The sequence below is a fragment of the Microcebus murinus genome, chromosome 5, assembly GCF_040939455.1.
Source record: "Microcebus murinus isolate Inina chromosome 5, M.murinus_Inina_mat1.0, whole genome shotgun sequence".
In the NCBI taxonomy this organism is placed as follows: domain Eukaryota; kingdom Metazoa; phylum Chordata; class Mammalia; order Primates; family Cheirogaleidae; genus Microcebus; species Microcebus murinus.
In genome coordinates this window covers 78,582,405-78,605,406 of record NC_134108.1, presented here as the reverse complement: position 1 = coordinate 78,605,406, position 23,002 = coordinate 78,582,405, and the positions used below count along the sequence as shown (strand labels likewise).

The following is a 23,002-nucleotide window of genomic DNA, read 5'->3' as shown; positions in this document are numbered from 1 at the left end:
ACTATACAGTCAGCTAAACTATTTTTTGTTGTTTTTGTTTTTGTTTTTTTCTGAGACAGAGTCTCACTGTATTGCCTAGGCTACAGTGCCGTGGCGTCAGCCTAGCTCACAGCAACTTCAAATTCCTCGGCTCAAGCAATCCTTCTGCCTCAGCCTCCCAAGTAGCTGGGACTACAGGCATGTGCCACCATGCCTGGCTAATTTTTTCTATATATTTGTAGTTGGCCAATTAATTTCTTTCTATTTTTAGTAGACACAGGGTCTTGCCCAGGCTGGTTTTGAACTCCTGACCTTGAGTGATCCACCCGCCTTGGCCTCCCAGAGTGCTAGCATTACAGGCGTGAGCCATCACACCTGGCCTGGCTAAACTATTAAATAACACAAAATCCTTGAGTGATTCTTCTCCCCTGGAGACTTGTGACCTGCTTCCAACAACACAAAATGGTAAAGGCAATGGGATGTACTTTATGTGTGTATGCTTGTGTTAAGTAAGATTGCAGCACCGCTCTCGCTGGAGTGCTTCCCTGGAGCTACTGCTGTGGGGTGCCTATTTTGGGAGGCTCACCTGGTAAGGAACTGAAGGCAGTAAGGAGCTAAAGGCAACCTCTGGCCAACAGATGGCAAGAAACGGAATCCCCCTGTCCTACAAATATAAGGAACTAAATTCTGCCAACAAAAGTAGAGCCTTCTCCAGTCCAGCTTCAGATGAGACCACAGCCTAACATCTTCATTATGGCCCTGTGAGATCCTGAGTGGAGCCAGGCACAAAATCCTGACCCATAGAAAATGTGAGATCATAAATGTGTGTTGTTTTAAGCCACTACATTTGTGGTTAATTGTTATACAGCAGTAGGAAACATAATCTCCAAGCCCTCTACAACCACTACTACCACACAGGCACTTGGCCTGTTGTCCTATCCTCCCCATAGTTGATAATAATTTTGATAAGGTTAATAGTCAATGGTTATATTACTATGACTTTGTAATATTCTGAGTAATATTCTCAAATCAGACTACAACTACATTTTTTGCACGCTATTTTAATAGAGTTAAGAATAGCTTGGATTATTTTAGTTTTTATTTATCATTAATTGTCCCTAAATCACATCTCTAAATATCTAACTTTTCTCTTGGTATGTTTAAACATAGTAGGTTGTTAGACAAGATGTATAAAAGCAAGAACCATAAAAAAGACTAACGGATTCAACTCTATTAAAATTTTAAAGCCTTGTAAAAGATACCAAAAAAGGTGATGACAACCCCCATGGTAGAAGTTATTTGTTACATAGACAACAAACAAAGGGTAAGTACCCAAAATATATTAAGAACTTGTACAAAACAATAAGGAAAGCATTAAACTAACCAACAAGAAAATGTGCAGAACATACGAACAGGAAAAATTTAACAAACAGCAGTTGCTTCTAGGTTGAATGCTGCCTGAGCAGAGAGGAGAGAGGGAGTCATGTTTTACTTTATACCTATTTCTCTGAGTTTGGCACCATGTGTATGTATCATCTTTTCAGAAACACATAAAAAAATTTACTGAAAATAAAAATAAATAAAAGAAAATAACTTGTATTTTATATTTAGTCACATGTATTAAAGTACCTTATATTTTCCTATAGGATCATGTCATTCCTGAGACATGCAGAGTCACTGTAGAACTTTTTCAATTCCTTCCTTCCTATCCTAACATAGGACAGGACATTGCTTCCAAATATAGTTGTATGTTGAATAAAGCTTAGCAGTTTTATGGAGGCAAGGATCATTTCTTTTTCTTTTGAGACAGAGTCTCACTCTGTTGCCGAGGCTAGAGTGCCATGGCGTCAGCCTAGCTCATAGCAACCTCAAACTCCTGGGTTCAAGCAATTCTCCTGCCTCAGCCTCCCAAGTAGCTGGGACTACAGGCATGCGCCACTATGCCTGGCTAATTTTTTCCATATATTTTAGTTGTTTGGCTAATTTCTTTCTATTTATAGTCTGCCACCATGCCTGCCTAATTTTTTCTATATATGTTTTAGTTGACCAATTAATTTCTTTCTATTTTAGTAGAGACAAGGTCTTGCTCTTGCTCAGGCTGGTTGCAAACTCCTGATCTTGAGCCATCCTCCGGCCTCAGCCTCCCAAGGATCATTTCTAATACTGTTTCTCACAGCCTTCCATACACCTGTGCTAGGTAAGAACTGCTGTTCAATAAGTATTCAGTAAATTTCATTAAGGTGATATGTATTTTATCCTTTTTTCATTCCTATCTGGTAATGTTTTTAGATGTCACATACTCCTTTTGCTTCTTATTCCTTGACTACTATCTTTCCTAGAATACTGATTAGAGTTTATTACAACAAACTGAGAACTGAATAATTAGTTACAGTCACTTTAGTCAACCATCGCTATGACAAATTTCAAACACTATTATTGTTGACTATTTTTAAAAACAAAATCTCAAAATTCATCAAAAACTGGAAATCCATTGTTTCTTTCATATTCAATTTGCTTTGACAGAAATTCTTTACTTGTTTTGTCAATTTGGTCTTGAGAGAATAGATTGAATCCAGGTATAAAATAATGCACAAGTTGTTCTGTCCTGAGGCACTGAAGAAAGTACGTCACACAGTCATCAAAGCGTAATTCCAGATCTTTGGAGCACCACTGACTGTCATCAGGGTCCCGGGTACAGATGTGGAAGAAGGCAGTTTTCACATGGTAAGAACAGAATTTATCCAGTTCTTTTCGGTTCTCAAACTTTTTTTTCAGCTGTTCTAAAAGGTATTTCATTAGTTTTAAGCAATCTTTCCTGTTGAATAAAAAAGAAAACCATTTATTTTCACTTGTTGGCAACCTGTTTCATTCAACAAAGGACTTTAGGCATTTTACAGGAAAAACCTATTTATTTATTTTTAGACAGAGTCTCACACTGTTGCCTGGGCTAGAGTGCCGTGGCATCAGCCTAGCTCACAGCAAACTCACACTCCTGGGCTCAATCGATCCTCCTGTCTCAGCTTCCCCAGTAGCTGGTACTACAGGCATACACTACCATGCCTGGCTAATTTTTTCTATATATATATTAGTTGTCCAATTACTTTCTTTCTATTTATAGTAGAGACGGGGTCTCACTCTTGCTCAGGCTGGTTTCCAACTCCTGACCTCGAGCAATCCTCCCACCTCGGCCTCCCAGAGTGCTAGGATTACAGGCATGAGCCACCGCACCTGGCCCCTTTTCAATCTCAGTTCTTTACAGTGTGTATGCTGTTGAGAAAAATAATTATCCACTTAGTGTTGTTTTAAGTCTAGCCAGTCAGTCCCTAGCCTGTGATGCAGCCATTCCAAAGCAAGTACCTATATTCAATAAAAGAGATCCTTTGGCCTCCTCCAATTACATGACATTAATATTAATATTCATTACCTTTAAGCAACCAGAATACTAAGACTCATCAAATTGTCATGGCTACTGTTCATACCCTCTCACTCCATCCTACTTATACATCTGTCTGACCCAGGGTTCAGGACAACTGCTCGCTGGTCTTGCCTTCTAACAATATCTTTCCTTGGTCCCTTGGATCTAGTTTCTCAGGTGTCATACTCACACTCTCTCTAGGTCAACTCAACCCTGCCCTGCCCTACACACCCAGCCCAGCAATGATCATCTTCAGGTTTGGGTTATGGAGAATTATAGAGAACAAAGAATTAACCATACCATAGATAATTTGCCCTTTAATAAAATAAGGATGTTACCTGCAGCATTTCATTCCTCCTTTTTCACAACATTTTTTATCTTCTCCATGATTGCTCAAAATGTCCTTTTCAATATGAGAGAAGGATATCCGCCATGTTTCTTCTTAATTTCAACAAGAAAAATAGAATAGGATTTTACCAAAAGCATCCATAGCTAAACAACACAATTATTTAACTGATTCCCTTCATTAAAATATCATTCTAAAAAAAATTCTAGAGTAAGACAGATAAAAAGAAGTGAACAGGCCAGGCGCGGTGGCTCACGCCTGTCATCCTAGCACTCTGGGAGGCCAAGGCGGGAGGATAGCTCAAGGTCAGGAGTTCGAAACCAGCCTGAGCAAGAGCAAGACCCCACCTCTACTAAAAAAATAGAAAGAAATTAATTGGCCAACTAAAAATATATAGAAAAAATTAGCTGGGCATGGCGGTGCATGCCTGTAGTCCCAGCTACTCGGGAGGCTGAGGCAGAAGGATTGCTTGAGCCCAGGAGTTTGAGGTTGCTATGAGCTAGGCTGATGCCATGGCACTCACTCTAGCCTGGGCAACAAAGTGAGACTCTGTCTCAAAAAAAAAAAAAAAAATGTATATATATATATATATATATATATATATATATATATATATATAAATTTAAAAATATGAAAAATAAATTTAAAAAATTTTTTGTAACAGTTTGTGTAAAAATAGAATTATTTCTCCCCAAGGCTTACCATGGCTAGCTCTTTTAGGCTCTGATCCCCCTATTACCTAGTGGGTTTTATACCAGTAATGTTGCCACGTATCAAAATGCATTTGATTTTCATATCCACAATCTTGGTGACTCTATCAATTTTGTGAATTTATTTGTAGATTCTTTTGTATTTTCTATCTATGCAATTCTATCATGTCAATAATGACGGCAGGCTGGTGCGGTGGCTCACGCCTATAATCCTAGCACTCTGGGAGGTCCAGGCCAGTGGATTGCTCAAGGTCAAGAAGTTTGAAACCAGCCTCAAAAAAAAAAAAAAAAAAAAAACACCATAGCCCCAAGGACAAATTTTTTTTTTTTTGAGACAGAGTCTCACTTTGTTGCCCAGGCTAGAGTGAGTGCTGTGTAGTCAGCCTAGTTCACAGCAACCTCAAACTCCTGGGCTCAAGCAATCCTGCTGCCTCAGCCTCCAAGTAGCTGGGACTACAGGCACGCACACCATGCCTGGCTATTTCTATATATATTAGTTGGGCAATTAATTTCTTTCTATTTATAGTAGAAACGGGATCTTGCTCTTGCTCAGGCTGGTTTTGAACTCCTGACCTGGGGCAATCCACCTGCCTCGGCCTCCCAGAGTGCTAGGATTACAAGCGTGAGCCACCGTGCCTGCTGGACAAATTTTTTTTCTAGTGTGGCAGTCAGTATGTTAATTGTGACAAATGTATCATATTAATGTGAGATGTAACTAACAGGAAATGAGAGCATGATGGCATGCACAAATGATCCCAGCTACTCAGGAGGCTAAGGTGAGAGAATCACTTGAGCCCAGGAGTTTGAGGCCAGCCACAGAGCAAGACCCCACCACACCCCAAAATAGGGAAATGGGTATAGGGCACATGGGAACTCTCTGTACTGTCTTTGCAATTTTTCTGTAAACCTAAAACTATTCTAAAATAAAAAGTTTATGTTTTAAAAACCTACATTGAGGCCGGGCGCGGTGGCTCACGCCTGTAATCCTAGCACTTTGGGAGGCCGAGGTGGGCGGATCGCTCAAGGTCAGGAGTTCGAAACCAGCCTGAGCGAGACCCCGTCTCTACCAAAAATAGAAAGAAATTAATTGACCAACTAAAAATATATATACAAAAAATTAGCCGGGCATGGTGGCGTATGCCTGTAGTCCCAGCTACTCGGGAGGCTGAGGCAGGAGGATCGCTGAGCCCAGGAGATTGAGGTTGCTGTGAGCCAGGCTGACGCCACGGCACTCACTCTAGCCTGGGCAACAAAGCGAGACTCTGTCTCAAAAAAAAAAAAAATATTATTCCTCATTTTTTAGATTACTGACAAAAATTTCAATTGGCAAAAAGTGTAACAAGTCAATGAGGTCAAGGGTGAAACAGGTACTCTAATGTTGCTGTAGAAATGCAAATTGGAATAATGCCTATGGAGGGGATTTTGGCAATATCTATCAAAATTACATACAGACTTACTCTTTGACCAGCTATAAAATTAGACTTTGAAAAGGAATGTTATTATCTCTATACAGAGCTATAGAGTTAGATTAAGTTAAAAAAGGCTGCAGGCTACAGTGAGCTAGGATCACGCCATTGCACTCCAGCTTAAACAAATAACATTTTAAAATATATAGCTTGTGAGACCAGGGAATTTTTTTTTTTTTTTTTTTTGAGACAGAGTCTTGCTCTGTTGCCTGGGCTAGAGTACTGTGGCATCAGCCTAGCTCACAGCAACCTCAAACTCCTGGGCTCAAGCGATTCTTCTGCCTCAGCCTCCCGAGTAGCTCGGACTATGGGCACATGCCACCACGCCCAGCTAATTTATTTTCTGTTTTTAGTGGAGACAGGGTCTCATTCTTGCTCAGGCTGGTCTTGAACTCCTGAGCTCAAGTGATCCTCCTGTCTCAGCTTCCCTGAGTACTAGGATTATAGGCATGAGCCACTGCACCTAGCAGAAACCAGGGAATTCCTTGTGAAATGTTTGGAAAGAGAAAAGCTAAAGCAGGTGTTACAAATGCCTCCAATCTGGTACAAGTATTTTCACTGTTAATGAGTCCCTCTGTTCAGTCACTCAAATACACACGCATGCATACACACACACCAGAGAGGCAGGGTTTTGTCTGAATATAGATAATTTATACCCTAAAGAGAACAACTTGAAAAGGAGAAAAAAAAATATATAAAACAAAAAAAAATGAATATAGATAATTTGGAATGATGGGAGATGTGAGAACAGCCAAGGGTAACAGAGAGCAGAGGTGAAGTTGAGTACCCATCACAAGCCTCCACTTACTTTCACCTTAATGCAAAGATGTGAGGAACTACCCAACCATAAAGGCCTCAGGACCACTGAAGGACTCTTTCTCATCCCTAAGCTGATTTGTCTTCCAGTCTTCCTCAGGGTGACAGGGAGCCAGCAAGGGGACTTTTGGGATCCTGCCGAGATTCCCCTATCACATCAATGAGGGTTTCTTGGGACAACCATTGTAAAAAATTGCTCAGGGGTGCAGCCTCTTTTTGCAGAAAGCTATGCTCCTTTCGTGGAACTGTGAATAATGACTTACGTACTTCCCCTTTACAAACTATTTTTTCTTGCAGAAAATGACTCCTATATGCATGCAATACCAAAAGTTATGATGTGTGTCTGCAAAAATGCAAACCATCAAACTAAGTAGGATTGACTATTTGGGGGCTTTTTTTCTAGCAATACTCATGTATAACTTGGCTCATTTGTTTTGTGGTCTCTTCCAATTTCCCTGAATTCTACCAGTAGTAGGTGCCAAAAGTCCTATGTAAATTTATAAGAGAAAATGAAAATAATCATCTACTTTCTTTCTGCCACCTCAAAAAAAAATCATCATTATTCAGTTTTAGTTATGGACCACCTCAGTGTGGTTCTTAGAATTTGAGTGTTACCTATAAGGATAGCCTGAAAACCCATCCTGATCTGTGAGGCTGAGACACACAGGTGAAAAACCACTGTACCCAACCACAGCTGAAGTTGGAAAGGTCTGCTAGGTACATGGGAACAGTGGGATGGGAAGATGGAGGAAAAAGAGAAACAGGATGGAGAATAGAGAGTCTAGGCTCTGATGATAATACATAATAATGTATGACCACCATGAATGGAACCAGGGACTTCACATGTACTGACTTATTAATCTTCCCAGAATTTTTCAAGTACCTTTGATTAACTTAGCGTACAGATGAGAAAACAAGTTTAGAAGGCTTCATAACTAGCCCAAGATTACAGTTAGTAATAGAAGAGGTCTCAGGAATCAGAACCAGAGCAGTCTGACTCCAAAACCAATACTGTCTCTCTTTATTTTTTTTTTTTTTTTTGAGACAGAGTCTCACTTTGTTGCCCAGGCTAGAGTGAGTGCCGTGGTGTCAGCCTGGCTCACAGCAACCTCAAACTCCTGGGCTCGAGCGATCCTTCTGTCCCAGCCTCCCGAGTAGCTGGGACTACAGGCATGAGCCACCATGCCCGGCTAATTTTTTTTATATATATATCAGTTGGCCAATTAGTTTCTTTCTATTTATAGTAGAGACGGGGTCTCGCTCTTGCTCAGGCTGGTTTTGAACTCCTGACCTTGAGCAATCCGCCCGCCTCGGCCTCCCAGAGAGCTAGGATTACAGGCGTGAGCCACCGCGCCCGGCCTCTTTATTTTTTTTAAAAAAAGAAATAATTCAAATGCAGGTTACTAGATATTTTAAAATTGAATATTTAATTTTTTGGGTTTTTTTGAGACAGAGTCTTACTCTGTTGCCCAGGCTAGAGTACCATGGCATCACCCTAGCTCACAGCAACCTCAAACTCCTGGGCTTAAGCAATCCTACTGCCTCAGCCTCTTGAGTAGCTGGGACTACAGGCATGCACCACCATGCCTGGCTAATATTTTATAGATAGATAGATAGATAGATAGATAGATAGATAGATAGATAGATAGATATAGATATAGATATATTTTTTTTTAGTTGTCCAGCTAATTTCTATGTTTTTAGTAGAGACAGGGTCTCGCTCTTCTTCAGGCTGGTCTCAAACTCCTGAGCTCCAAGGATCCACCAGCCTCGGCCTCCGGGAGTGCTAGGATTACAGGTGTGAGCCACCACGCCTGGCCAGCTGTTGTTCTTATACTGCCCTAGCATATAACAGTAACAACTCTTTTATGTCTTTAAGTTAACTATAACATTCAAAATACCTTGAAAACCATTTCCTTCCTTAGCATGCTTGGGTACAAGGTAAAATGGCTGTCGTCTTAGTTTGGTCTTAACTTTTGCTCCAAGCCAATTATTGATGGGCATGCCTTCTTGGGTGCTAGCAGGCCAGCTACTTTTTGATTCCAAAGCCAGGATTATATCCACAGATATTGCTTCAGGTTTTCTAATGAGAAGTGTTACAGCAGGACTCCCTCTTTTCTTCCTCTCCACAATGATATCTGCATCTGTTTAAACATAAGAAAGTAAAGAAAGTTTATCAATCCAATTTTCTCTGGAAATATGTGGGAAACTATGACTGAAGATCTCTGAAGTGCTAAGTATAAGGTGAACATTAGTTCTAAAATGGAAATTGGCTCCACTAGACAAAGGTTTTACTCATTTAACCAATATGTATTGATACCTACCATGGGGAGGCATTGGTAAGATTGTGTTTGGCATATATGATGAGGGTTCCCTGAAGACCTTGAGGTTTGGGAGTCCTATGGTTAAGTTTTTTTTTTAGAATTATGGATGGCAGTTTGGAGGGAAGCCTGGAGAAGAGGTCAGACGAGTGCAGGGAAGACAGAGGCAGTGAGAAGACCACAGCAACAGCCCAGTGCAGAGGTCGGGTACCATGGTAGCACAGAGGCAATGAGCATCAAGACCCAGGGCAGGGCAGGGCATGGTGGCTCGCGCTGTAATCCCAGCACTCTGGGAAGCCGAGGCAGGAGGATTGCTTGAGGTCAGGAGTTCGAGACCAGCCTGAGCAAGAGCGAAACCCCCCCCTTCCCCGTTTCTACTAAAAATAGAAAAAATTAGCTGCGTGTGGTGGCATGCGCCTGTAATCCCAGCTACTTGGGAGGCTGAGGCAAGAGGATCACTTGAGCCCAGGAGTTTGAGGTTGCTGTGAGCTAGGTTGACACCATGGCACTCTAGTCCAGGTGACAGATCGAGATTCTGTCTCAAAAAAAAAAAAAAAGGCACAGGCAGAAGCGCGAGGTTCAGATCAACAAAACTGGTGGACAGATTGAGTCTGTGACCTGAGCACGAAACTACAAGCCTGGGATGCCATTCGAGGAGTTTGGTCTGGGAAATGATTGATGTTGATTCCATTCCCTAAAATAGAATTTCTTTCTTCCTGAAGAAGAAAAATTGGGCTGACTTGAACTTCATTAGACACAATGAACTCTAGGTGTCTGTGAGACAAACAAGTGGAGATGGCCATTGAGCAGGTCAGAAGTTCAGGTGGCTTTGGGAGCTGGTGTTGAGCAGTAAACACTACTCCTAGGCCAGGCTCGGTGGCTTGTGTCTGCAATCCTGGCATTCTGGGAGGCCGAGGCAGGAGGATGGCCTGAGCTCAGGAGTTCAAGACCAGCCTGAGCAAGTGCGAGACACCATCTCTACTAAAAATAGATAAATTAGCCAGGCCTCATGGCACGTGCCTATAGTTCCAGCTACTCAGGAGGCTGAGGCAGGAGGAGTGCTTGAGCCCAGGAGTTTGAGGTTGCTGTGAGCTAGGGTGATGCCACGGCATTCACTCTAGCCAGGGCAACAGAGTGAGACTCTGTTTTAAACAAAAAAAAAAAGAAAAAGATTTCTAGGAGGGACCACAGTGAGGAAGTAACAAAGGAGAAAATGCTAAAGAAATTTGCAAACCTGTCCACCCCTTACCCATTGCATCTTTATTCTCTCCTGTTACCACTAAGGAAGTGTCCTTCCACCTTTCAAAGAACACATATCCACATGTTCTCTGGATCTCTTTCCTCTCACCTTCACAAGCACCTTGCTCTTCAATTATTCCTTCTCCTCCATGAACCATCTCTCTCCCTACTGAATTGTTCTTTTTTTTTTTTAGACAGAGTTTCACTCTGTTGCCCGGGCTAGAGTGCCATGGCATCAGCCTAGCTCACAGCAACCTCAAACTCCTGGGCTCAAGCGATCCTCCAGCCTCAGCCTCCCGAGTAGCTGGAACTACAGGCATGTGCCACCATGCCTGGCTAATTTTTTTCTATATATTTTAGTTGTCCAGCTAATTTCTTTCTATTTTTAGTAGAGACGGGGTCTTGCTCTTGCTCAGGCTGGTCTCGAACTCCTGAGCTCAAACAATCCTCCCGCCTGGGCCTCCCAGAGTGCTAGGATTTCAGGCGTGAGCCACCATGTAAAAAGGGTTACAATGTATCTTTCACTGAACTATTACAATATTTTCCTTTCTATTTTTTTTTTTTCCCCAGACAGAGTCTCACTTTGTTGCCCAGTCTAGAATGCCGTGGCATGGCATCAGCCTAGCTCACAGCAACCTCAAACTCCTGTGCTCAAGCTATCGTTCTGCCTCAGCCTCCCGAGTAGCTGGGACTACAGGCATACGCCACCATGCCCAGCTAATTTTTTTCCATATATTTTAGTTGTTTGGCTAATTTCTTTCTATTTATAGTAGAGACGGGGTCTGTTTTCCTTTCTAATCTCCCTATTTGCTTCTTAATATCTCCATAGAAGCCAGCTAGTGAGTGCTGTGGCGTCAGCCTAGCTCACAGCAACCTCAAACTCCTGGGCTCAAGCGATTCTTCTGCCTCAGCCTCCCGAGTAGCTGGGACTACAGGCATGTGTCACCATGCCTGGCTAATTTTTTCTATATATATATATTTTTTTTTTTTTTTTTTTTTTTTTTTGAGACAGAGTCTCACTTTGTTGTCCAGGCTAGAGTGAGTGCCGTGGCGTCAGCCTAGCTCACAGCAACCTCAAACTCCTGGGCTCAAGCGATCCTCCTGCCTCAGCCTCCCGAGTAGCTGGGACTACAGGCATGTGCCACCATGCCCGGCTAATTTTTTTTTTATATATATATCAGTTGGCCAATTAATTTCTTTCTATTTATAGTAGAGACGGGGTCTCGCTCTTGCTCAGGCTGGTTTTGAACTCCTGACCTTGAGCAATCCGCCCGCCTCGGCCTCCCAAGAGCTAGGATTACAGGCGTGAGCCACAGCGCCCGGCCTCTATATATTTTTAGTTAGCCAATTAACTTCTTTCTATTTTTTTTAGTAGAGGCGGGGTCTTGCTCTTGCTCAGGCTGGTTTCGAATTCCTGACCTTGAGTGATCCTCCCGCCTGGGCTTCTCAGAGTGCTAGGATTACAGGCGAGAGCCACCGCCTGGACCAGAGTTTAATTTTTTTTTTTTTTTTTTTTTTTTTTAACATGACAGTGAGGTGGATCAGAGTTTAATTTTTAAAACTACAAATCCAGGCGGGGCATGGAGGCTCACGCCTGTAATCCTAGCACTCTGGGGGGCCGAAGCGGGAGGATTGCTCGAGGTCAGGAGTTCAAAACCAGCCTGAGCAAGAGCGAGACCCCATCTCTACGATAAATGGAAAGAAATTGGCCAGGCACAGTGGCTCACGCCTGTAATCCTAGCACTCTGGGAGGCCGAGGCGGGCGGATTTCTCGAGGTCAGGAGTTCAAAACCAGCCTGAGCAAGAGCGAGACCCCATCTCTACTATAAATAGAAAGAAGTTAATTGGCCAACTAATGTATATAGAAAATAAATTATCCGGGCATGGTGGCACATGCCTGTAGTCCCAGCTACTCGGGAGGCTGAGGCAGTAGGATTGCTTAAGCCCAGGAGTTTGAGGTTGCTGTGAGCTAGGGTGATGCCATGGTACTCTAGCCTGGGCAACAGAGTAAGACTCTGTCTCAAAACAAACAAACAAACAAAAAAAAAACCCTACAAAGCCAATCATTACTCCCTGATTAAAACCTGGCTTCTCAATGAACACAGAATAAAATCTGAATTCCTTTCCAGGATCCACAAGTCCTTACTAGAATCTAGTCCACGAATGCCTTTTCAACTGCATTCCATGTCATTCTTTCCCTTGTCCATATGGGCCTGGTTTTTGTTCCCGGAGCTGACCAAGCTCTTTTGCCTCAGGGCCTGGTTCCACTGACCCAGGCCACCCTAATTGCTATCACTTCTCCCTTCAGAGCACCCACTGCAATTTGTGTTACATGTTATTTACACTCTGTCTTCCTATCATAATAGATTATGAGCTTAAAGAGGGGATCCCACTGATTTATCCAAGCACATACGGGTTATGCCCAGTGGCACAGGCAGCAGATCAATGAATATTCATTGAAGACTGAAATAGAGCCAGTCAACGTTGCAGAAGAATACCAAGAAGCTGCAGCAAACTTAAATCAAGAGCAAAGAGTCTCCGGACGTAGGTAGTAGTCAGTAGTCTGCTGCAGCGAGGTCAAGAAAGATCAAGAGAGGAGCACGCATTGCCAGTTAGTAGATATGATTAGACCTTTAAAAATCAAAAGACAAAAATTTTACCTTCGATATTTTTAATTTCCTCCTTAATGATTTTCCTAAACTTCAACAGCATCTTAGAAGCTGATAATATTTCCCCTTCTAAAAATTGACTCAGAGGATTTCCTTTCGGATTTCTTTTGAACTTCACAAAGTAATAGGCACCACTGTTGTGATATTCTTCTAGTGCAATTCTGGGGACTTCCAGTTTAAACATGACATCAAATTCATTGGGCGCAGAAATCTAAGAAATAGCAAAAACAGCACTGAAATGTTTGCTTATGAATATTTTCCTAATAATTGCATTTTTTTCTTGAATTTCCACTATAACCATACTTTAAAAAGCAAGATTCCTTGGGAGGCACAGGTGGGAGGATAACTTGAGGCTAAGAGTCAGAGACCAGCCTAAGCAACATAGCAAGACCCAGTCTCTACAAAAAATAGAAAAATCAGGAGGACGTGGTGGTGCAAGCCTGTAGTCCCACCTACTCTGGAGGCTGAGGCAGAAGGATAGCCTGAGCCCAGGAGTTTGAGGTTGCTGTGAGCTATGATGACCTCACTGCACTCTAGCCTGGGGAACAGACCAAGATCCTGTCCCAAAAAAGGAGAAAACATCCAGATTCCTTATACTTATATGCTTTGGAAATGGGACCAGTAAAACCGGGAGGAGGTACAAGAGTATTACTGGTTTTAGTTTGTAGGTTCTACACTCAATTTATTTTTAACAATGACCAAGAAGTATTATTATTGTTTTTAGAGATAGAGTATCACTCTATTGCCCACACTAAAGTGCAGTGGCACGATCATAGCTTACTGCAGCCTGGAGCTCCTGGCCTCCAATGATCTTCCCGCCTTAGCCTCCCAAGTCTCTGGGATTACAGGGGTGAGCCACTGAGCCTGACTTAAGCATTAATTTTTAATTAAAAATAACTTTAAATGATATGATATAAGCTCTCAAAATCTATACCAGTTGTTTCCTGAGTTTAAAGTTCAATAAAATTAAACACCTTTAGATTATTACTTTTTATGTCACCAATATATGCTGCAGCCACCCTGCTGTCACAACAGTCTCAAAAATGTGTGTAGTCACGACCTGGCCAGCTGATCCAGAGCTGGCTCTTATGGCACCCAGCTATCCAAGCGAGTGGGAGCTCCAAGTCATGCACTACATTAGTGTCTCTGAAGCACAGCATTTGTTTTTGAACTCCTGACCTTGAGCAATCCGCCCGCCTCGGCCTCCCAAGAGCTAGGATTACAGGCGTGAGCCACCGCGCCCGGCCAAGCACAGCATTTGTTAAGAGCTTCAAAGATTCTTCTTTTTCATCCTCACAATAATTATAGCCATTATAATAAATATTTATTTTTTCTATAGTAAAAGTTCCACAAGTCTTACATTACTTAGGAGTATGTTCTAAGTGCAGCTATTGGAAGACACTGTTCAATACGGTACAGTCTAGCCACACATGTCTATGCAGTCAATCCAAATTGAGATATGCTCTGTCATAGACCAAATTGTGTCCTCTCCCCAAATTCATATGTTGAAACCCTAACCCTCAATGTCACTGTATTTGGAGATAGGGCTTTTAGGAGGTAATTAAGGTTAAATAAGGTCATACGGGTAGGACACTAATCCATGTGAGCCATGCAAACATGCAGTGAGAAGGTGATTTTTACAAACCAGGAAGAGAGCCTTTACCAGAACCTGTCATGCTGGCACTGCAATCTATGACTTCCAGTATCCAGAACTGTGAGAAAATAAATTGCTGTTGTTTAAACGACCCAGTCTAAATAGTATTTTTTTTATGGCAATCTGAGCTGAGTAAGACATACTATGAGAGTGAAGCAAACACTTGAAGGGACATGGTGGGAATGGCCAGGTAAGGAGGCTCCAAAAATCTGCTCTTCCACAAAAGCAACAAGAATATAGGCAGAAATCATCAAATTCAACTTTTTCAGAATTCTGCAAATTAACTAAAGGCTTGCAACAATCCAAGCAGAATTTATTCAAGAAAAACAGGCCAGGTGCAGTGGTTCACGCCTGTAATCCTAACTGTCTGGGAGGCTGAGGTGGGCAGATCGTTTGAGCTCAGGAGTTCGAAATCAACCTGAGCAAGAGCGAGACCCCATCTCTACTATAAATAGAAAGAAATTAATTCGCCAACTAATATATATAGAAAAAATTAGCCGGGCATGGTGGCGCATGCCTGTAGTCCCAGCTACTCAGGAGGCTGAGGCAGCAGGATTGCTTGAGCCCAGGAGATTGAGGTTGCTGTGAGCTAGGCTGACGCCATGGCACTCACTCTAGCCTGGGCAACAAAGTGAGATTCTGTCTCAAAAAAAAAAAAGAGGCTGGGCGCGGTGGCTCACGCCTGTAATCCTAGCTCTTGGGAGGCAGAGGCGGGCGGATTGCTCAAGGTCAGGAGTTCAAAACCAGCCTGAGCAAGAGCGAGACCCCGTCTCTACTATAAATAGAAAGAAATTAATTGGCCAACTGATATATATATATATATAAAAAATTAGCCGGGCATGGTGGCGCATGCCTGTAGTCCCAGCTACTTGGGAGGCTGAGGCAGTAGGATTGCTCGAGCCCAGGAGTTTGAGGTTGCTGTGAGCTAGGCTGACGCCACGGCACTCACTCTAGCCTGGACAACAAAGCGAGACTCTGTCTCAAAAAAAAAAAAAAAAGAAAGAAAGAAAGGGAAGGAAGGAAGGGAAGGAAGGAAGGGAAGGAAGGAAGGAAGGAAGGAAGGGAAGGAAGGAAGGGAAGGAAGGAAGGGAAGGAAGGGAAGGAAGGAAGGGAAGGAAGGAAGGGAAGGAAGAAAGAGAGAGAAAGAGAGAGAGAGAGAGCAGCAGAAGCCCAGTAAGAACAGTGAGTTTTCTTGGCATTCCAAATTCACCCACAGCACCATAAAAGCTTCACGTTCCCACGCTGTTAGTAGAGAGAGTGGGAACTGCTCTGCTGCAGGTAGCTGCTATTCTGACTTCTAACACCACAGCAGCTCTGCCTGCTTAGGGATGTCATGCAACTGGCATCACATGGCATGCAGTCTTTTACATCTGATCACTTCCATTCATCCATATCGTGTATATCGATAGTTTGTTCTTTTTCATTCTATGTAGTATTGCCTTGAGTTAATAGAATATATCAAATATATTCACTCATTCCTGAAAGTTGGTCTTACTAATAACCTATCTAACAGAAGAAAATAAACTATCAAAGAGAAAGTGAGAGAAATAAACTCACAACTATCCTTTGTTTAATTAAAACACGTGTGGCCTAACTTGTTATCTCTGAGTTCTTTCTCAGCCTTGAAAAAGTTCCTGAGCAGAGGGCAGGACTGCGAGCTTCCCCTGCTTCCTAGAAAGACAAAGTACCAGGCGCCTCCCACTATCAAGAGGAAAGAAGAAACTAATTTCTGCTATCAATCGCTTTGTGGGAAACAGAAAAAAGCCAATACAGCAGCTTCACAGCTGTTTTTATCAGTCCCCTAAAGCAGAGGAAAAAGCAAAAGCCATTTCTACCCTTTAAAAGCACCAAGAAACTTTCCTCCAGGCCTGACCCTTCCTCTGTGTCGTTGCCTCTCTCTTTCTTTCTCTCTCTCTCTCTCTCTCTCTCTCTATATATATATATATCTTTTCTTTCTTTCTTTCTCTTCCTTCCCTCCCTCTTTCTTTCTTCCTTCCCTCCTTTCTCAGGAAAAATAAACTTTTACTTCTGTATAACCTAATCACTGAGAATTCTTTCTCCCCCCCCCCACACAGACTTCACACCCTTACAATTCTATTGATGGATATGGGTTATTTCACTTTTTAACTAATATTTCAAATAATGCTATTTTGAGCATTCTTGTATACACCTTTCCATGGATATAAGCAGTTGTATATACACCCAGGAGGGGAATTGCTGAATATCGGACAAGCATATCTTTAACTTGACAAGAAATTATCCATTTTCTTTTTTTGTTGTTGTTTTTAAGACAGAGTCTCACTCTGTTGCCCTGGCTAGAGTGCCTTGGTGTCAGCCTAGCTCACAGCAACCTCAAAGTCCTGGGCTCAAGTGATCCTTTTGCCTCAGCCTCCCGAGTAGTCGGGATTACAGGCATGCACCACCATGCCAGGCTAATTTTTTCTATATATATATTTTTTGTAGTTGGCCAATTAATTTCTTTCTATTTATAGTAGAGACAGGGTCTCGCTCTTGCTCAGGCTGGTTGACCTTGAGCGACTCCTGACCTTGAGCAATCCACCGGGCTTGGCCTCCCAGAGTGCTAGGTTACAGGCGAGAGCCACCGAGCCCGGCCTAAATTATCCATTTTCTAAAGAGGTAGTAGCAATTTATTCTCCCATCATCAGTGTAAGAAAGTTTCTGTTGCTCCACGTCTTCACCAACACTTGAGATTGTCAAGTATGTTTTTTAAAGTTTCTAAAATTCTGAATTTTATTTTATTTACTTTTTTATTTTATTTTATTTTTTTTGAGACAGAGTCTTGCTTTGTTGCCCAGGCTAGAGTGAGTGCCGTGGCATCAGCCTCGCTCACAGCAACCTCAAACTCCTGGCTCAAGCAATCCTCCTGCCTCAGCCTCCCGAGTAGCTGGGACTACAGGCATGCACCACCATGCCCGGCTAGTTTTTTTAATATGTATATATTAGTTGGCCAATTAATTTCTTTCTATTTTTTTATAGTAGAGACGGGGTCTCCCTCAGGCTGGTTTCGAACTCCTGACCTTGAGCAATCCGCCTGCCTCGGCCTTCCAGAGTTATGGGATTACAGGCGTGAGCCACCATGCCCGGCTGAATTTTATTTTTTTAACTGCAGGAGGTAAGGTGTATTTTTAAATTTAATTTTATTATTATTTTTTAGCTGCAGGATAAAATTCTGAATTTTAAATTCTAGTGAACACATGTGTAGTATAATCTCATGAGGGCCTAATCTTGCATTTTCCTGATGATTAATGATGTTGAGCACCTTTCACATGTTTATTGCTATTTGGATTGCAGAACTAGCTTGTTTGTTCAAGTCTTTGCCCAATTTTAAATTGGTTGATATAAGTCATATCAAATATACATATTGTAAATATCTTCTCTCAGTTTGTGTCTTGTGTTTTCACTCTCTCAGTGGTGTCTTTTGATGAACAGAAGTTCTTAATTCTAATGAAATCCAACTTCTCTATCTCTTTCTTTTTTTTTTGGAGACAGAGCCTTGCTCTGTCACCCAGGCTAGAGTGTCGTGGCATCAGCCTCGCTCACAGCAACCTCAATCTCCTGGGTTCAAGTGATCCTCCTGCCTCAGCCTTCCAAGTAGCTGGGACTACAGGCATGCGCCACCATGCCTGGCTAATTTTTTCTATTTTTAGTAGAGACGGGGTCTCGCTCTTACTCAGGCCATTCTTGAACTTCTGACCTAAAGTTATGCTCCTGCTTCGGCCTGCCAGAGTGCTAGGATTACACCTCACCTAGCCTTCTCTATCTTTTTTTTTGAGACAGAGTCTCACTTTCTTGCCCAGGTTAGAGTGAGTGCCGTGGTGTCAGCCTAGCTCACAGCAACCTCAAACTCCTGGGCTCAAGCACTCCTCCTGCCTCAGACTTCCGAGTAGCTGGGACTATAGGCATGCACCACCATGCCTGGCTAATTTTTTCTATATATATTAGTTAGCCAATTAATTTCTTTCTATTTATAGTAGAGACGGGGTCTCGCTCTTGCTCAGGCTGGTTTTGAACTCCTGACCTTGAGCAATCCGCCTCGGCCTCCCAGAGTGCTAGGATTACAGGCGTGAGCCATCGCGCCGGGCCATCCATGTATTTTTTAAAAACCATCCTTTCCTCCACTGAATTACATTGCTGCACATTTTGTGTACTATGTTGAATTATATGATATGTGGTCTGTTTCTGGACACACCTATAATCCCAGCCCTTTAGGAGGCCAAAGCAGGAGGATGGCTTGTGGCAAGGAGTTCGAGAACAGCCTGGGCAACATAGTGAGACCCCCGTCTTTAAAAAAAAAAATTTAAAAATTAGCTGGTCATGGTGATGTGCCTTGTAGCCCCAACTACTTGGGAGGCTGAAGCAGGAGGATCAAGGAAGCCCAGGAATTCAAGGCTGCAATGAGCTATGATCATACAACTGCACTCCAGCCTAGGTGACAAAGTAAGACTCTGTCTCCAAAAAAAAAGTTACTGAGAAGTATATTTTATCTATCTTTTAACTAATTATAAATAGCTTGGAATTATAAAAATTTTGAAATCCAAGTGTATGCATAACAAATCCAAGGATATATGTAAAGGAAGAAAGTATATCAAAATGATAACATTGAATAAAATAGGAGTAATATTATTTGGTATGCTTTTCTGACTTTTCTAGGGATATCACATGGGACAGGGGTGAATATGGGAGAGGCTAAGAAGAGGGGTAAGAAGGAAGGAGCTGATGGGCCATCATGGAAGCCTGCTGGAGGACGAGCAGTGGGTCAACTCCACAATGAACACATATACCTTCTATAATGAGTAAAAATAAATGTTTTAGGCAAAACGAATTTCATTGAATTTCTTTCTACCAGCATAATTTTTAAAGAGACTGATTCTGATTGGAGACTATTCTTGAAATATCTTACTGTTCTCTAATTCTAACAAATATATTTTTTTAAGAGACAGAGTTTTTCTCTGTCATCCAGGCTAGAACACAGTGGTGTGATCATAGCTTACCATAACCTTGAATTCCTGGGCTCAAGTATCCTCCTGCCTCAGCCTCTCAGAGTGCTGGGAATATAGGTGTGAGCCACCACACACTGCCTAACTGATGACTTTCTTTTTCCCTTCGACTCTCCTATACGGTAATTGAGGTGAATTGAGATTTATGGAATAAGAATCATGCTCAAGACACATTCTGATGAAGATTTTGCTTACTTAGCTTTCAAGAAACGTTTAGACAGAATTATTTATGAGTGGTCTTCAGTGCTGAAAGAGTTTAAGATCCAAAGACCATACATACACTGCCTTTTTGGACAATAAATACCACTGAATCCACACCAGTAGAATGAGTAGCTGTAGAGTACACAGAGTTGTATAAAACACTGTTACAATGGAGCTTACAATCCTGGTGGGAAGCCAAAAAAAATTTATGAAAAGTTAATTTCTATTCCAGATTAAACTCTTATTATGGAATTAAATCTGAATTTGCTGCCCTGAAAAGGCATGAGTCTTCAGTGAAATCACCCATCCTTTTTTCTTGAGCCCATTCATTCATTTGTTGCCTTGAATGCTTGCTATGTGTTAAGGCTTAGAAATGCAAAGACGCACAATATTTGCCTGTTCTCTTAAAAGTTTATAAACCTAAAACTCTAAATCTCAAGTTTTACAATCATCCACCTTCAGGAAGAGAGCAGTCAGTTGAATAAAGCCAATATGTAACTCTAAAATATATTGATTACTTAATAAATATATGCTATCAGTCTCTATTTCTGTTCCTGCTACACACAAGATCTTACATGGAGTTAAAGAGGCGCACAGCTCAGCATTCAGAAAACTGACAGAGAAGGCAAAAAACAGAACCAAAGAAATGTGTCACTGGTCAGCAAATAAACTCCAGTCAGGAACCTGCTTCTAAACCTTCAATTTAGAAGGTTTGGAATGATTAATGACTCAATCATCCACAAACAAATGGAGCTATGGAATACATACACACTTATAACCAATTATATGGGATGTGTACTTAGGAAGCATACTTTCAGTATCTGTAGGGAAATTTTCTCTTCTTTTTTTTTTTTAGCATTACACTGTGAGCTATGATCACAGTGATATCTATGATCCCCATGATATCTGTATAAGAAATTGGGGAAAGGAGGCTAGCAGGAGACAGGGGAGGGGGATGAAGGACTCCAGATATTTTTCCTATGGAGTACAGATCTCCTCATAGGAAAAGGTCCACATTAATGTTAGATACATTAACACTAATGTGGAATTTTTCACAGACCACTTTAAATTATACAAGTCAGAATCTGACTTGAGATCTCAAGTAAACACTACCAACCACACAGCACTGTTACGGAAACTCGACACATACCTGCTTACATGAATGAATCCATACATTTGATTTCCCCCAATAGCCGTGTCTTAAGAGTAGCTGGTAATCAATGTCAGTTGCTTGTATGATTGTTGGATGTATGGATGAATAAATGAACTATTTGTTGTTTTACTTAGAACTGTGTCGCACACCACGAGAACTAGCAAGAGTCTGAGATACTTTCGAAGGGAGTGAGGGACTGTGACCCAGGAGAGGGAGGATTACTGGGAGGCTAGGGAGTATGGTGAGGATTATTGGGGAGGCCAGGGAGCGGGGTGATGATTACTGGGGAGGCTAGGGAGCGGCGTAAGGATTACTGGGGAGAATAGGGAGAGGGGTGAGGATTACTGGGGAGGCTAGGGAATGGGGTGAGGATTACTGGGGAGGCTAGGGAATGGGGTGAGGATTACTGGGGAGGCTAGAGAATGGGGTGAGGATTACTGGGGAGGCTATGGAGAGGGGTGAGGATTACTGGGGAGTCTAGGGGAGTATGGTGAGGATTACTGGGGAGGCCAGGGAACAGGGTGAGGATTACTGGGGAAGATAGGGGAGTATGAGGATTACTGGGGAGGATTACTGGGGAGGCCAGGGAACAGGGTGAAGATTACTGGGGAGGATAGGGAGAGGGGTGAGGATTACTGGGGAGGCTATGGAGAGGGGTGAGGATTACTGGGGTGACTAGGGGAGTATGGTGAGGATTATTGGGGAGGCTAGGGAGTGGGGTGAGGATTATTGGGGAGGCTAGGGGGCGAGGTGAGGATTACTGGGGAGGCCAGGGAACAGGGTGAGGATTACTGGGGAGGCTATGGAGAGGGGTGAGGATTACTGGGGAGGCTATGGAGAGGGGTGAGGATTACTGGGGAGGCTATGGAGAGGGGTGAGGATTACTGGGGAGGCTATGGAGAGGGGTGAGGATTACTGGGGAGGCTATGGAGAGGGGTGAGGATTACTGGGGCGGCTAGGGGAGTATGGTGAGGATTATTGGGGAGGCTAGGGAGTGGGGTGAGGATTACTGGGGAGGCTAGGGGGCGAGGTGAGGATTACTGGGCCGACTACGGAGGGGCCGAGGCAGGATGCGGAGAGCAGGCGCGGTGCAGCTCACCTTCACATGCTCGTAGTAGCTCCCGGTGCGCAGCAGCGCGACGCCTTTGAACTCGGACTCGCAGGTCTGCAGTCTCCGCAGCAGGTGGTCCACGACCCTGTTCACTACCTCGGCCGCCGCGGAGGTGTCCGGGCGGCTCAACCTCAACTTATCCAGCACCGCCCGCAGCTTGCAGCCCCGAGGCGCGGCGGCATCCCGGCAGGCGAGGCTGGCGGCCGGAACAGGTGCGTCGGCGCTGGGAACCTTCGCGGACCTGGGCGGGGGTCTCTGCTCCCCGGAGCCGCGCGCACCCCCCTGGCGGCGAGATCCGGCCCTGGGCAGGGGCGGCGCGGAGACCGCGGGAGGTGCCGGCCTCTCCGCCGGAACCGCCTGCTCCCCCGCCAGGGCCGCGCCGCCCGGGTCCTCGGCGCGCAGAGGCGCCTTCTTGGCGCGGGCCCCGGGCGCGCGGACCCGCGTGCCGTCCCCGGAGCCCGGCGCGCTCTTCTGCTGCTGGGATCCCGACTTCCTGGCGGAGCCGCGCCTGCCCGCGCCCGGCTGGGCGGTCGAGGGGTCCGCCGGGGACTCCGTGGGTTCCGGCGGGGCGCCCCTCGAGCTCCGCGCCGAAACCCCGGGGGCCGAGGCTCCGGCCTTGGAAGCTGTCCGCGTCGCCCTTCCGCGCCGAGGGTCCATGGCTGGCGCTCTCTGTTCCCCGAAAGAAGAATAAGCTTTGGAGAAAGGCCGCGAGAGGAAGAACCAGCTGAGGCGGTTGGAAACGAAACTTAAAAATCTGGCGGGAACTTAGCGGCTCCCGCGTCGCCGGAGCTGGCCCCCAAGAGGAAGTCCAGGCTGGGAAGTCACTGGCGGCCACGCCCCCGCCGGGTGGCGACGGCCACCCCCGGCGCCCTCAGAGTCGCTGATTTTCTCACGCTCCGGCGCG

General features: G+C 43.8%; 1 protein-coding gene across 1 annotated transcript; it reads right to left on the bottom strand.

Moving 5' to 3' along the window:
* Nucleotides 1–308: 308 nt before the first annotated feature.
* Nucleotides 309–22,888, bottom strand: CGAS (cyclic GMP-AMP synthase). The gene is made up of 5 exons (XM_076003187.1): nt 22,087–22,888; nt 12,953–13,172; nt 8,634–8,876; nt 3,733–3,835; nt 309–2,794 (listed from the first exon to the last, which is right to left on the bottom strand). The coding sequence occupies exons 1-5, from the start codon at nt 22,753–22,755 to the stop codon at nt 2,443–2,445; spliced, it is 1,587 nt and encodes a 528-aa protein (XP_075859302.1). The 5' UTR covers nt 22,756–22,888; the 3' UTR covers nt 309–2,442.
* Nucleotides 22,889–23,002: the final 114 nt, after the last annotated feature.